Genomic DNA, 15,970 nt, shown 5'->3' on the forward strand with positions numbered 1-15,970 from the left:
GGTAGAAAGGATCTTCCCCCATCTAGATGGATCTAATTTGAGGACATCGCCAGGGATGCCATCCGGAACAGCTGCCTTCTGGGGGACAATGGACTTAATAGCATGAAGCACTTCCCCATCAGTAAAGGGGTCAGTGCTCAATGCGTCCTCGGAGGAAAATGCCCTTTCGGAAGAGAACATCCCCACGTCCATAGGCCGGGAAGAGTAGAGTTTGGAGAAATGCTCGAACCAGAGCTCGCTAGTGATATTGCATGTCAGGAGCTCGTGGGCTGGTCTGTACTTAGATCTAATTATATCCCAGAAGGAGCCAGAGTCGCGTTTGAGGGAAGCCTCCCTTAATGCCTGCCAATGCTGTTCCTCCCAAGACTTTTTAGCATTAGAAATGGAGATCCTGTACTCCTGAAAGAAAGGATTAGTGAGTGAGTGAGTGAGTGAGTGAGTGAGTGAGTGAGTGAGTGAGTGAGTGAGTGAGTGAGTGGAAGAATGGATGAGAGAAAAGGTAAATAGATGGATGTATGGGTGGAAGGGTAGGTGGATCGGTAAAAGGGTGGATGGGTGAGTGAAAGGATGGATGGATGAGAGAAAGGGTAGGTGATGGGCGATTGGATCGGTGGATGGATGATTGAAAGGGTGGATGGATTGATGAATTGATAAGTGAAAGGGTGAATGGATGAGTGAAAGAGTGGATGTAAGGATTGATGAGTGAGTGAAAGGGGTAGATGCACAAAAGGATGGATAGATGAGTGAAGAAGTGAAAGGGTAGATGGATGAGTAATAGGGTCAATGGTTGGATTCATGAACGGATAAGTAGATTTTTGGGTGGATGGAAGGATGGATAGATAGATAAGTGAAAAGGGGAAGGAAAGGATGAAAGGGAGGCTGAATGACTGAAAGGGTGAATGGGTGGAAGGATAAGTGACTGGGTGGATGGATGAGTAAGTGAAAGATGGCTGGATGGGTGAAAGGGTAAATGGCTGGATGGATGAGTGAATAAATGGATGGAAGAGTGGATGCATGAGTGTTTGGATGGATGGGGTGAAAGGGTGGATGGATGAATAATGGATGGATGAGTGAAAGGTTGAATAAAGGGATGGGTGAGTGAAATGATGGATGGAAGGACACATGGTGGATAGGTTAGCAAACGGTTGAATATGTTTGGATATAGATGGGCACACAGATGGAAGGGCAAAATGAATGGTGAAAGACTGAATGATAGATAAAAGAATGATTACACCTTGTAGTACCCATTATCTTAAGTAACATTTCCTATACATTGACTTTCACATTTATATGAGTCATTGTCTCTATATAATGTGTGTGTGATGTTACACACTTTGAATCCCTGCCCTGCATACTTGGGATGAGTAACACTATAAAAGAAATTAAATACACATGAGAGACGGTCTATGTGAAGATGAGTGGCACCATTGGAGGGTGGTAGCAAGGCCAGACTGGCCGGACCGGGCATCAGGTATTTCCTGGGAGGTTGGAAGGGGGGGGGGGGGGGGGTTGCGGTTTTGTTACTGGGGGCTGGAACTGCAAAGTTCCTTGTATATCCAGTAGTTTTCAATCAACAATAAAAGTGGCCTCACTTATATTCAGGTGTGGTTCACCATTGTCTTGTGACTAATGTACCTGCTGGAGCGGGATGCGAGTTTTGAATCGTCTAAGGTAGCAAGCTGCGGGCATACTGAAAAACAGTGAAGTGCACGTTTGTCTCAACCTAATATAAACGTATTTTGACTTGTACTTAAGTGGTTGTTGTTAGTAATGGGATTTCTGGTTGGCTAGGGCTTGCGCCAAAGCCAGGCAGAAACCACCACTGGGCTGGGGAGTTACACGCCAAAGATAACCCCTGCTCACCCCCTTGGTAGCTTGGCACGAGCAGTCAGGCTTATGCCAGAGGCAATGTGTAAAGCGTTTGCGCGCGCACCCAGCAACAACACCCAAGGCCCACCACAAAAGAAACTCCACACAAGGTATTATATAAAAATAGCCTTTGTATTATACCAAACACATTAGATAATAAATACACACTTTACAATGTGCCAACAGGCACAGGCAGAATTTACAGGGGATATGTACAAGACAGGGCCACCTGGACCACTGTCAGAAATCAGCACTTTTAGAACTAGCTCTTTGTAGGAATAACACTTTGTAGGTATAATACTTTAGAACATAGCACATACAATCACTGTAGCACTAATTAGAAAATGTAGCGCACAACCAGTAACCACTGGTAACAGGTAAGTACCACCTACGCAACCCTAACCACCTTAGGAGAATATTGCGCTGGGAACCAGGACCTCACTAGCACCACCTGTACTAGGAGAAAAACAACCACCTAGGTATCACAATACCTGTAGGGGTATAAGCACATTACACATGATGCATCACAACACATTCAGAGGTGTAGGTTAGGAACAATAGCGCAAAACTCACATTAGCCACCACCTGTGGCAGTCCCTAGGCCAACTGGCCTCGTAGGGGGCTAGGACGCCCTGTGTCCCAATGTCGGGGGGGGGCTAAACGTGGCAGCTGCCCACTAAGTGCTGGGCATCTGGGAAGATGCTGGGGCCAACGTTGGAGCCTTCCAGGGCTCTGAATACACAACACTCGTGGCCCCCTGAGCCCCACTGGGCTCTGAGCAGAAGGTGGGGCAATTACCACGGGTGAGCCTCTCTGGGCTCTCAATCAACAAATGCCCCCTAGAGCCTTCGTGGCTCAAGAACGATGTGCACTTCTTGGAGCCTTCAAGGCTCTTTCAACAATGTGCCCCGCTGGAGCGTCGCTGGGCTCTGAGAAACCAATGCCCCCGTAACGTTGGAGCGCACTCGTGCCCGGAAACCACCAATGCGGTCCCCTCGTCGGAGCGCACTAGCGCTTTGACACGACCAAGGCTGTCCCCGTCGTTGGAGCCTCCCTCGAGGCTCTAAACAAAGAATGCCGGCCCCGTCGTTGGAGCCTCCCTCGGGTGGGGGACTCAATGCAGACAAGAACCACCCCGAGCCCTCTCCATACCGGGACTTCGCCTCGGGGGCTCAGCTCCTCTGAAGGCGGCAACTCTCCGACGCTTCAGGGGCTGCGGGGCTCTCTCCTCACTCACGAGAGCCCCGCTCCGGCTTCCTTCGTTTCGTGGGTCACGGCGTCTCCCGGGGCACACGCAGGAGCGCGGGGTAGGCTCCTGCCTGCTTCCTGCTTAAACCACGCCCACGTCCTAACTCCGGTTGCCTGGCTTCCGGTTTCGCGGGGGCCGCGGCGGTGACTTTCAATCGCGGTGATGCGGGGTGGGCACCCGCGAGTATGATGAGACAAAAGCGGCAAGGTCCCTGGCGCGGTGGGCACCCGCTAGGGATATTAATTCCCCAATAAAGCGGGGTAGGCTCCCGCCACAAAACACGGGCAAAAAGCGGGGGAATCCCTATGTCGGGGTTCCCTCGCAAATTATCGCAGCTCAGCGCTGCTGGCCATAATGCAGGTGCTCCCTGGTAAATGAAGAGATAGCGCTTCCCAGGCAAGGTGAAGAGCTAGCGCTTCTTAGGCGCTTGAAGGCAAGGTCCAGGAGCACAAAAGTTCTTAGGAAGGCAAGGGCTGGGCCCAGGGGCCAGCTCACAGGACCCTCCAGGCAGGGAGGCAGTCCCCAGTGGCGGTCTCTCCTGGCGCCCAGCAGCAGCAGCAGGCCCCCCCTCAAATTAGGATCAGCAAAAGAACATTTTACTTGGGGTCACAGCCCCTTCTTATACACAGGATTCCTTTGTCTCAAGGTGCAGGGAAGGGGCGAACCAGTTACAACTGGTTCCTGAGCACTTTGTTTTGCTCAGCCCCTCTCCCTATTCAGAGAACAGGCCAGGGTCATCAGTCGCACCACAGGGGGCGGAGCCAGCCTTGTGTGGGGAAAAGCCCAGCCCTATTCAGGTCCTAGGTGTACTCCTCCCACCCATCTGGCTGCTGATCTCCCTATTCACCACTGGGTGACTCCTCCTGACTCTGGGGATTCCCTAGCCCGTCACATGACCTCAGCAATCCAATCACGCGACAGGCAGTCACTGCACATTTACAGCCATGTCTAGAAGTGGCACTTCCATACTAGCTGCATGGACATCGCACACATCATTGTGCAGCATTTAATCCCACGAGTCCGCACATACCAAACTCGCACCTGCACTCCCCACGCATCAGGAACTACCAGGGACACATACATTCCCCCATGCATTCCTATGGGAGGGCAGGCCAACCTCACTACACGCACGCACTTCACCCTGGGACACAGCGGTAAAGTGCGCAGAAACCAAAAATCACTACCACCAAGTCACAATTACCAGCAAAAAGTTTCAGGGGTGAACCTGCCAGAAGGGTCAAGTCCAACAGTTGTCTATTCACTTACTTATATACTATTGTGCTACCTCCTCTGACGTGTCTGTAAAACGTACCTTTTGTCCCGAAGTTTTGACCTGAATTTTTACCTCCTGTCCAGAATTTTTGTCCTGAATTTTGACCCTTTGCCTGAATTTTCACACTTGCCGTCCTTTATTTGGACCCATGCCAGTCGGTCACCCTAGTCTTTTATAAGACAATTATTTCTATGGCTTGGTTTGTATTTTGACTGCCAAGACCAAGCCACAGATCTGGGTTGGTTCTCCGTATCAATTTTTGTGGCTTGCCCACCTCTAGTTCCGGCTACAGATATGGAAAAAGCGTCATTTTCTCAGGTGGACACTATGGAGTGTTCTGTTTTTTAAATTGCCTTGTTCTTTGCAGTTAACCTTTCTTTGCAGACTCTGGTATATGGGTGTCGACCCCACAACCTCCCCCAAGGGTAAACAAGCATTGGCATAGCCAATAGGTCCCGCTTTTAGGACCTTATAAGTGTTTAGTTATCCAGCACAATATCCTTGGTGCAACAACATCAAGTGTTTCAGGGCTAAACACTTATAAGGTCCCAAAGGCGAGTCCTATTGGCTATGCCAATGCTTGTTATTGTTAAATGGGTGCGATTGAAATTGTTGGGGCCCAGGGGTGGGGCGTGCAAAAAGTTTCATATCAGTTGTTTATTTCAAATATGCTCGAGAAAACTGTAATACACTTCCGAACTTAATTGAAAGAGAAACTCGCACAACTAATCTCTGTGGAAGGCGGCTGGAAATAATAAAATATTTCTCCCTGCGGGAGAGCTTGATGAAATTGTATTTCCGCCATCCAGGCTCACGTTTCAGGCAGCCATTACCATCATAACAAGTCCCTGGACCAACTGGCGTGGACATGCAACATTGACCGGCTGATGGGCGCATAATTCCTTTATCTCCATCTAGAAAAAAAGATAAGCACTCTGGGGAAGATAGGGACGTAGTTTTTCCACATTCCTCTTCGTCCTGCTTAATAACAAGCCCAGTGTGTAATCAGTCTGCTGCTGGTTTCGGTTTTGGTGTCGAACCAGGAATCATAAAAAAAAATCTGTAGCTTGAAATTAAACTGAATTAAGACGTCCTTTTTGTCAGAGAGATATTGATAACATTAGAATGGTAAATATTTGACGCCGTGCGCCCTTATAGCGATCTTGCGGCGATTTGTGAGAAAAAGTATTTATCTCGTGTCAGATGTGGCTGAAAAGGCACAGAGGGATGCACATTACGTGCATGCGCCTTCTATAGATATAGACAGGCGTGCGGTGACATGTAAATCTTACATCAACAAGTTCACCGTTCTAATTATAATGCAAACATATGTTTATACAGGCAGGAAACGCTACACCGGGTTATCGAGCAAAGATAAACGAGTGATTGACAAGGCACAGTTATATTTACATATTCGAAGTTAAACCTAGCTGAAATAATGCACTTGTAGCCGATTTGTAAAAAGTGGAACCGACAAGCAAATTGCACTTTTTGCTGTTTCCTGCCCTCGGACTATCAACATTGTTTCCATTTTCAGACAAGTACTCACAGTTTTAACAGTGCCCATCTAAGTCACTCCAGCCCATATGAATTCAGAGGAAATGGTTGTACGCTTGACAGAAGAGTGCCCCTGTAATTAAATATTTATTATTTCTTTACATGTGTGGATCTTAGTTTTACAGACAAGCAGGGCACAGGTCCTAAACAAGCGCGTCACCCCACTATCCTAATGCTGATTGCGGCATGCGCGCTTTGTCTTTAAACATCTGAAGCTAAAGCGCGAGTGCCGGGATTGCTTCAAAAGTAAGGAAAAAGAAAATGTGCATTTTTTTCTATTTCTTTACTTTTAAAGTAATCCCGGCACTCGTGCTTTAGCTTCAGATGTTTCAAGCTAAAGCACGGGTACAGCAATTGAAACGAAAGTACACGAATAGGGAAAAACTGGCTGCCAGAAGTTTTTTTCCTTTTATTTATTTACTTTTGTTGTAATGGTGGCACCCGCGCGGTTGCACCATTGTAACATAAGTAAGTAAACAGGGAAGAAAAATACAGCATGTAATCAGTTGGCCCATTTCCAATTTGCTATTCCTAGATGGAGAGGCGGTGGTTTAGCGGTTAGAGCTGCCGACTTGACACCTGGGGGCCATTGTTCGAGCCTCGGCATGGCTCAACATTTGTTAAGTAAAAGTCATAACAAAACATTGCAATCGCAGCCGCAAACGTTTCAAGTCTGTCTTGCCTCAAGCTCGAAAAAAATATTACGTGCCAAGAAAAACAGAAACTGAAACGCTTCTGCTCACGTGCTTGCCTTCAAGTAAAAAAACAAGCACTAGTGCGCGCGGCAGCAGGGGTAGGGGAGATAGGAGGGGCCTGCGCGATTCCCTTGCGGGAGCGAGCAGCAAGGCGCGATAATTGATAACATATGGCGCCAACTTCTCGCTCCGGCAAGTGAATTGCCAGACGTGCACGCGTTGCCATTGGAAGCAATGCAATGCGTGCAAGTTTTTGCCGGGAAAGCTGTGCCGATTGCTAAAGGTGTCTTTCCTATGCAGCGCATGCGCACTGCGTAGGCGAGACCTAAAAAAGGGAAGCAAACTACTTTTAGATTACTTTCAGTGCGTCCCTGTAAGTTGATTTATAAGCACGCATCCTCATTAGCCGTGCGTGATAAATGTATTCTTCTAATAGGGTACAGTGGTCACGCTTCACAGGACGCATAATGTTCGACCCCTGGTCTCTTTTCGAGAATAATATGTCCTCTTCAGAAATGGTTGCATCGCCCCGCAGTAATTGAAGAGCAAGGCAACGCGTGCAGCTTGTACTGTACACCAACCTTGTTTGCGCGCTCAAGGTGAGGAGGTGTACAGAAAACCTTTCTGCTTTAGCTGCACCAGATTAAATTCTATTGCATGTGTCAGTCGGTTGTATGCTCTCGCTTGCCATTACCGCGGAAATATCGCTGGTTGTTCCACGGTTATCTTTAATTTCTGTTGAAAGGCTTTTCCAGGTGGCAGCGAACGCTTTTGTGAGCTGCAAATGCATCTCGCGCCGTCCTATCTGAAATGAGCCTGCCAGCAGCTAGTAGCATCCTTCGACGTGGGGCTCACTTTACACTCACAAAATAACTATGGGGTTAAAGTGTGTGCACGATTGAGATAAAAAGAGGACATGGTAATTAATCAAAGCCAGAGAACTGTCAGAATGTGACTCGAAGTGTAGGGGATATGTGGTCTTTCTTTACACGATGTAAACTGGAAGAACCTTGTATTCTGAAAATGTGGAAGACATATGATAGTGGCATGAAGTAATTCACTTAATGACTTCCTGATTTGTAGCCAGATTATTGACGTTTTCGTTTTCTGCAGATGGACCCGCCAGAGTATCTACCTTTTCAATCCCACGCACGAGACCCTGGTGTTCGAAGCTGTCAACACAAATCCCGGGAATTTTTCAGTCGAGGTGGACCCACAGAAACCTGTGAGTAATTCGAAAAACCAGAACTGTGTTTCATTGAGCCTCGAAAGACATATGCTCACTACAGCACTGAAAATAATCTTAATATGTGTGGAGTTCTCTACATTAATCCACGTGTACAGAAAAGTAACAGTTTAGCGAAATTAGGCTCGCGAAAGGGACTAGGCTATGATGGATTCCCTTGTTTCTGTAGTCTTTCTGGGGACACAGAAACCGTTTATAAACCGAAATGGGATAACTGCTCAATGGCAAACCTGAATGTTCATTGTTTAGTTACTTTCCAGTGAGGTTCTCTCAGCGCACACAGCAGCACATACAAACAGATATTGTTGTCAACTAAAAGTGATTAAATAATGTTTTCTCGTTTTCACGATGCATATGCATGCCTCCATTTTTAGGGGCTGCGAGACATCCTTGGTCTAGAGGCCCCAGGGCAATCAAACATGATTGGGGTATAATATGTCAACTGAGGTCTTTTGGAACCCAGGGCCAACACAAGTCTCCCCCCCCCCTCCCCCCCCCCCCCCCGTGAACAGTGAAGAAACTGAGAAGGGAAATAACAAACGTGGAGGAACACAATGGTCAATTCCAAACGTAATGAATTGGAGACTGAAATCAACCACACTATGTGCTTCCTCGCTCCTGTTCCATGTTGTTTTAGCCTTAAATATTATTCCACTTCATCGCACTCGAATGTACACCAATAACTAGGAAGTCCTTCTATGAAGGTAAAACTCTTTTTGAGATCTAGTGTGTGTATGCATTCGGTCTTCATAGTCCTGTTCTCCATAGTTTCCAAGCACACCCATCCTTACCTGTAATCTCTTGTCAATGCAGTTTATAAATCATGACACCTGGAGTCTTCCTGGCAGCAGTGCCCCATACTCCCTCCCTGCACTCCCTAAGCACCCAGGACTTCAGCTGCTTACAGGGTGGCTATGTGTCCAGAAAGATCCTGTAGTATCCACTCAGTGGGCACCCACAAACAGGATATGTCCACGGAGGCCTCCTTCCTTGAAAGAGAGGTTCATAGCAGGGCTGTTCAACCTCTCGACTTCTGCTCCTCTTCTCATTTATTTTTCCTTCTGGAGGTTTTAAGTCGCCTACCAACTTCAGTGATGCCACTTTATCACTCTACGCCTAACTGGCACTTCCAGGAAACAGCTCGCTGGGAAGAAGCAAAAATAATGTCTTGGAGTGAAAGTGAAGAACACCTCTCCTCTCAGCCAAGGGCTGGTTTCATCCCTCCAAGGCTTCAAAGAAACCCCCAGTGGTGATTGGCACCAGAAACGTGGCCACTTTCTCCATTTTGGAACACCCAACCAGGTACTTGTCAGGGAGGTGCCACTGATCAGCTCAGGCAGATTTAAAGGTTGCCTCTTCCTCTCCCAGGAGAAATGTAATCTTTCAAGGATGGTCTTACCAGTGGCGGCTCCTCTGCTACGGTGGAGGAGCATCACCCCACTGCCTCGTAGCAGCAAGAGAAAGGAAAAAATAAAATGATAATTACTAATGTTATTATCATTTTATTTTGTCCTGCTACTGCGGCAGCTTGCGTGAGGGGCGGGGCTGAAGAGCAAAGGAGGAGGGTACAACCCTCCTAAGTGCACAATGACTATTTGGTCTGCTCTCTCGGGCCGCCCAAACCAGTCAGGCACACTTCCCCCTTCTCAATGCAGTCTTCATTACAGCCTGCATGGAAACATGCCCACCCCGACAGCCCCTGGCTGAGCAGCGTGTCACGGGGCTCAGACCAATCACAAACCTGCATTACAGCGTTGTAATTGGCTGGAGAGAGCGTGAGAGCCTTGGTTCTTTCTGCTTCCTGTTTCGTACAAGAAGCCAGGAAGAGGACGCAGAAGAGGCAGGGGCGGCCGGCAGGCAAGGTGAGTGATTTTTCAATTTTTTATTTATAGTGAGCTCTCCCCCCCCCTACCACCTCCACCCACCCCACTGCTGCTTCCAGGCATCAGCCGCGACTGGGTCTTACGTAGTTTCAGGAGAACATAACTGGCAGGTTGATGGCAGAGTAAATAACCCTCCCTACAGGGCTACTCAAAAGATAAATCCCATTAAGGCTGACTCAGGGAAATATGCACAAACAAACTAGTATAGATCGCAGCAGACTCTTTATATGAGTTCAGGACACAAGCATTGATAGGAAATTCACCTTCGACATGAGGGTTATGGCCTTTCGCTTTCTCCTGATCCATTCTCATGGCCCACTCTCATGGCATTGCCCACAGGTAGACCAGTGAGACTCAAGTCTCTTTTTCCCATCTCTGTGGGGCAACAGGATATCTTCATGGGCTCGGGGGCTATGCAATATTTATCTGGGGAGGAGGGTAAGATTTTGCCCTCAATTAGGCTGACTTTATGAAACCCTCAGTAATATGGTTTAACCACTACCTTATTATCAGTGGTTAATTTGTAAAAGAATAAGTGCTGGAGCCCAAAATGTTACTTAAAAGCCAGCGACCAGAGCTATTGAATATCGGGATTGCAGAATCCTAAGCCTGAGTAGTCTTGATTCCTTCTCATTTCTTTATAATCCATCAACAGACTTTCTCCGTCTATTAATCTAACTCCTTCATCCCTACTGTCTCCCTTTGTCACTGTTTTCCGTCTTTCCCTTCCTGCCTCTTTTCCCCCCTTTGTCTTTTTCTCTCTATTGCTCTGAGTGAAAGTTTGATGAGAAAAAATAAGTGCTGATGCCCAAAAATGTGTGCTGGTGGGACCGACATGCAACCACTGGCTCAAATTAAGGACTGCTTACTATCTTCTCAAGCAAGTTTCTCAAAAAAAGTTGAATGTGAAAAGCGTGGCGGCTCACTTTCGAGTATGAGCACTAATTAGTCTTCCAAACACAATTAAAATACTCTGTTCTTCTTTTCCCTGTCCCTGCCATGTGTCCAAAGTGATGGATACTGTGAACGATTTAAAGAAGGTACTCTTGTAGTGCATTTACAAGAGGTTCCCTCATTGCCTACCTGAAAAGGAAGATGACCTCATAAATTATGGTTAACAGATTCTTGGAAAAAAGAACAACCGAGGACTGTTTAGTTCAAATGTAGATGACAAGTTCACTACACTGAAAAAAGTTTGATAATTCATGAAAAACAGTTCAGATTGTATAAATCAGATTTTATAGGCTTCTCCATTTTGACAAGCAGTTAATTATTTCCACCAACTATATAAACTTCTGTGTGACTCTGTGAACCGTTTATGTCATAGCAAAACAACTACCTACCTCATAATAGTTTTAAGATGAGTTGACTTATTCTAATCACAAAAATTTAGAACATCAAAATATTGTGTGTTTATCAGTACATTGTTGCTTTTGCAACTCACACTGAGGTTGCTCACTAAACGCATTGGTCCTACTTTGTTACAGTTACAATACAACAGGCACCTGTTATTAAGTTAGGTTTGCAGGAGAACATCTGACCAGTCAATATCCTTAAGGATTTTGCCCCAGCTAATTGTATCACAGTTTGAGAAAATCTCAATCTCTTCTTGATGATTGTAAAGATCCAGGATCCACTAGTTCGAGAGTATTTGAACATTCTTAACCCAGGGAAAGTATGTGATTCAACTTGAAATGTGTTAAAATAAAACACAAAACGTCGGTAAGCCAAATGTATAACGTGTTTAATGCAAAAATAGCTAGCGGCACAGTAAATAATTAATAGACAATTATTTAAACTGACTAGAGCTCATGTGCAAAATGGCCAGATTGAGCATGCAGTGCAAAAGTGCGTGCACATTTGAGTGGTTTTATGCATTTCTCCCTCTGTACAAGTCTATGGAGTGCAAACACATGACGGGAACATAATACTTTAAGCAAAAATTATCTAATGCGTAAATAGCAAGAATGTGTTTTGAAGTAAATGTGAATGTCCTTGAAACCAAGATACAATCCATGAACACTCTGCTGACTGCATTATCATCTTAATTATAAACACTTTACTATGAGATGCAGAAAATGTGAGCATGTACTAGAGCAAATAAAATAGCAACTAAGCCTGCTAGATCCATGAAACTTAACAATTGAATTGAGTCGAAAGCGCACTTTGAAATTATAAGAAAGTGGCATCCATATATCTGTGCACATTATGAAATACAGGTGAAAAGCTACGTTGACATCTAAGCAATAAATTCTGTTTTCACAACCCCTCACCCGCAAGTTTGATCACAAATGGTCTCAAAACTTCTACCTTCACATCTTCATTATCAATGTCCTCATCATCCTTGACTGTAGAAAGAGGAAAAAAGTAGGCTGTTCCTTTATGTGCATGAAGGTGTAGGATGATGAACATAATTAATTTTGTAATACTTATAGAACAACCACATTTAAAATTATTGCAATGATTATATCAAATATTTCATTCCCTCATGCCCAAATATTCTGCTTAACTACATCCAGATGCCACTGAGATTAAAATCTAGTCTATTCTGTAACTCTTGCACTCGTAGCTTTATACTTGATGTAGTCTATTTGCTAATGTATGATGAGTGAGGAGTTGCTGCAAATGTACAATCTAATGCCATCCTAATTTCAACCAGAATCTTGGCATGGGCATCTAATTGGTCTACCACTAATCCTAAAGCTAATGCGTTAAAGTTAGAAATCTCTTACATGAGTTCTGAATTTCTTCTTGCTTCATCTAAAGCAGCTGTTGTAGCATACGCTGGAATTAAGGCAGAAAGGAAGATAGTTGTAGTTGAGGTTGGAATTATGGCAGAAAAGAATATAGTTGTAGTTGAGGTTGTCTACTTCTGCAAAAGGTGATCACAAAGTGGCGCTTAGCAGGAATAATATATTCCAAGTAGCAAGCTCCAGTCCTGTCTAAGCGCAGCCATGGATAGGCTCTAGACCCACAAGTGAAGTATCCCTAGTACCCTTTCTGATGACCCTTATGAAACAACAGTCTGTGACAAAGACGGAATTCATAGGAGGACAATTTGAAGAAATGTTCTTTACAATCTAAACAGCATCGGCCCCAACCAATTTGTATCCGAACCCACGCACAAAGCCAGACACACACTCGAACCCATTTTCACCTCCAGCGACAGAATCAAATTCAGCCACACCACAGAACTCACCTGGACTGATCACACCATCAGACACGTCAATCAATCAATCAATCATGGGCTTGTAAAGCACGCTACTCACCCGTGATGATCTCCAGGTGTTGAGGATTGGGGGGTCTGCTGGTCCCTTTTGGTAGGGGATCTTTCAAAGAGCCAGGTCTTGAGGTCCTTATTGAACTGGGTCAGTAACATTTCACTATTACTGGTGCTTACCACACCATCACCAGGCGTCAGATCTCCTCCCACCACAACTGTATCAAGGTCACCAAAACTCAGTGGTCTCAGGCCCTGACCACCTCCCAACCCAAGGACTCAACAGATCTCGACCAGGTCATCCAGAACTTCACCACCTGGATCACCGACAGCGCTAACAGAATCTCTCCCCTGAGACCTACAAAACCCAACAAGACCTCCAAACATGCCAGCTGGTACACACCAGAACTCAGGACCACCAAGCGCAACTGCCACCAACTGGAGAAATGATGGCATGCCACCAAGAACCCCGCCGACAGAGCAGATGACAAAACAGCCCTCAGCAACTATCACCGGCACATCAAAGAAGCAAAGAAAGCAGCCATCACCACCGGCATCTACTCCGCGGCCAACCACTCCAAGGTACTGTTCAAAATAGGCAAGGAATTCTCCAACCCTACAGCCGTAGAGAACACCATCCACCCCTCCCAAGAACTCTGCAACACCCTCTCAGACTACTTCACCAACATTTACAACAATTTCAACCTCCAACCTGCTGCCTTCAACCCCACTGACCTCAACAAGCCAGCAAACATCAGCCAAACCATGTCTCCCCTCACCACCCTGACCACCTCAGCCATCATCAATTCCATCCACTCCGGCACACCCACTGCCCCCTGCCCCCACCATCTTTTCAACCTCACAACAAACCCAATCAGCATGCAACTCACTAGCATCCTAAACACCTCCATCTCCACAGCAACCTTCCCGGACAGATGGGAGCACGAAGACATCAGACCCCTCCTAAAGAAAGCCTCCACCGATCCCAGAGGTCTAAAAAATGGTTGTCCTATATTCCTGCTCCCCTACCCAGCCAAAGTACTTGAGAAAGCCATCAACCAGGAGCTCACCAAATTTCTGGAACAAAACCCCCTACTGGATGCCTCACAGTCAGGATTCCATGCCAACCACAGCATTGAGACTGCGCTGATCGCCGCCATAGACGACAGCCAAACACTCCTCTACCATGGAGAAATGGTGGCCCTGATCCTCTTCGACCTCTCCGTGGCATTCAACACTGTCTCCTGCAACACCCTCATCAAAAGACTCCACAACATAGACATACAGCAAAACGCCCTCAAGTGGATTGCCTCCTTCCTCACAGGATGCACACAGAGCATCCGACTGCCTCCCTTTATCTCCGCACCCAAAGACATCATATGCACCGTACCATGAGGATCATCCCTCTGTTGTAAATTAAGGCAGAATGTGATTAAGCATTTACTGAAAACATTAATGCTTCCCCTTTTGATCATGTTTTCTTCGTTATGTTGACCGAAGTCCGGACTCCATTTTGTATTGGCATGCTGCCATGTGTTCACCACGAGGAGAGTCCGGCCTCTGTGTTAGTTGCTCTTGTAATCTGCCTAGCAACAGTTTATAAATAGCTCTCTCTTGTCCGTCTGGCGCATGCCCAGACTTGACCACATCTGTTATAATTAGCTTTGCTTGACCATGTCCTTTCGCGGGCTCAAGGAGTGTGTTGGCTCCGCCCATGTATTGATTCAGTATCGAGAATGACCATAAATGGTAATGTTCTTCGGCCTCATGTTGTATCCACCCACTTATGAGCCCCTCTGTTGTGTATAAAAGGGGACTGTGTACGAATGTTCTTTGTGCTACTCCATGCAATACTGAAGAGTGTTGTGTGGATTGTAGGACCACCCTTAAGGGTTAATAAACGTTGTTTTGTACTTTGCAGTTTCCGTGCCAACTTCCTTATAGATTCCGTTACAGGAGAGCGAACCCTTGTGTCTTGCGGGCCTAGCTGGGGCCTGTATTCATCAATTGGCGCCCGTCACGTGGGGCTCATCGGCGACTCGGATGCTCGAAGGACTGGTCGCGACGAAGGTGAGGAGTTTGGCCGGGGACGTGATCACTGCCAGCGGCGTCTTAGCCCTGGCATCCCGAGGTTTTTCTTCCTTCCCTTCCGAGCTGACCGTCTGGGTGGCGCCGGTCATCGACTGAGACCTCTTCTGTCGGTCCTGCCGTGAGAGCCGTTTTGGGCGATTGTGGAGCTTGGCAGTTGGAACCTGGACTCTTGATTGGTAAGAACCGTTGTACGGTACTTGCTCCGAGTTTTGAAGCCTGGGTTGGCTATTTGAGTTTTGATTGATGATGACTAGTCATATTTTGAATTTGTCTTTGTGAAAATATATGCGTTGCAACACATATAGGCAGGTAATGTGGAGAAATTTCTCCAGGAGCTGTGTAAACTTTGAACGGCGCAACGATTAAGTGCCATTTTTCCTTATAATATTGCATATTTTGCACTATTTCTGAGCATGCCTGCTTTCAGCGCACTCCGTAAGTGGTGCTGCTGTTTTGGTAACCGGTTGAACCTCGAGGAATCTGCTCCAGCTCCCCCAGAGGGGACTCCTAATAGGGATATGTATGTGAAGCATGGTCTTTCTTCCATAATGTACAGCACGCTATGGAGGAAATACACGAGGAAGGATCCTGAGTTGCGATGGCCTTTGTATGGATCGTTTGATATACGTAAGATTGAGTATGTGGAACAGTGTATGTGTAAGCGACGTGCTCGTCAGGATATGTTTGAGTGTGTGCGATTATGGGTGAAGGAAGTGCGTGAGCGAGAGAAACGTGAGAAAGCGCTGTTTGATAAAGAGCAACGGAAGAATGACCATGTGCGAGCGCAGGAAGCGAAGCGTCGGGAGGACAAAGAGCATACGGACAGACAAGAGAAAGAGCGTAGGCTACAGGTCTCGGGTCAATATGTTGTTCGCCAGCCGCTTTAT

The 15,970-nt window shown here is 46.4% G+C and overlaps 1 protein-coding gene across 1 annotated transcript in view; it reads left to right on the plus strand.

The window, feature by feature from the left end:
* The window catches only part of CFAP47 (cilia and flagella associated protein 47), a 2,697,962-nt gene that overhangs the window by 1,723,207 nt on the left and 958,785 nt on the right, over positions 1 to 15,970 (plus strand). Inside the window, exon 54 of the mRNA XM_085622577.1 lies at positions 7,757 to 7,868. Within this exon, the coding sequence (XP_085478703.1) occupies positions 7,757 to 7,868 (112 nt within the window). The remainder of the gene's footprint in view (positions 1 to 7,756; positions 7,869 to 15,970) is intronic.

The sequence above is a fragment of the Triturus cristatus genome, chromosome 8 (assembly GCF_964204655.1).
Source record: "Triturus cristatus chromosome 8, aTriCri1.1, whole genome shotgun sequence".
Taxonomy (NCBI): domain Eukaryota; kingdom Metazoa; phylum Chordata; class Amphibia; order Caudata; family Salamandridae; genus Triturus; species Triturus cristatus.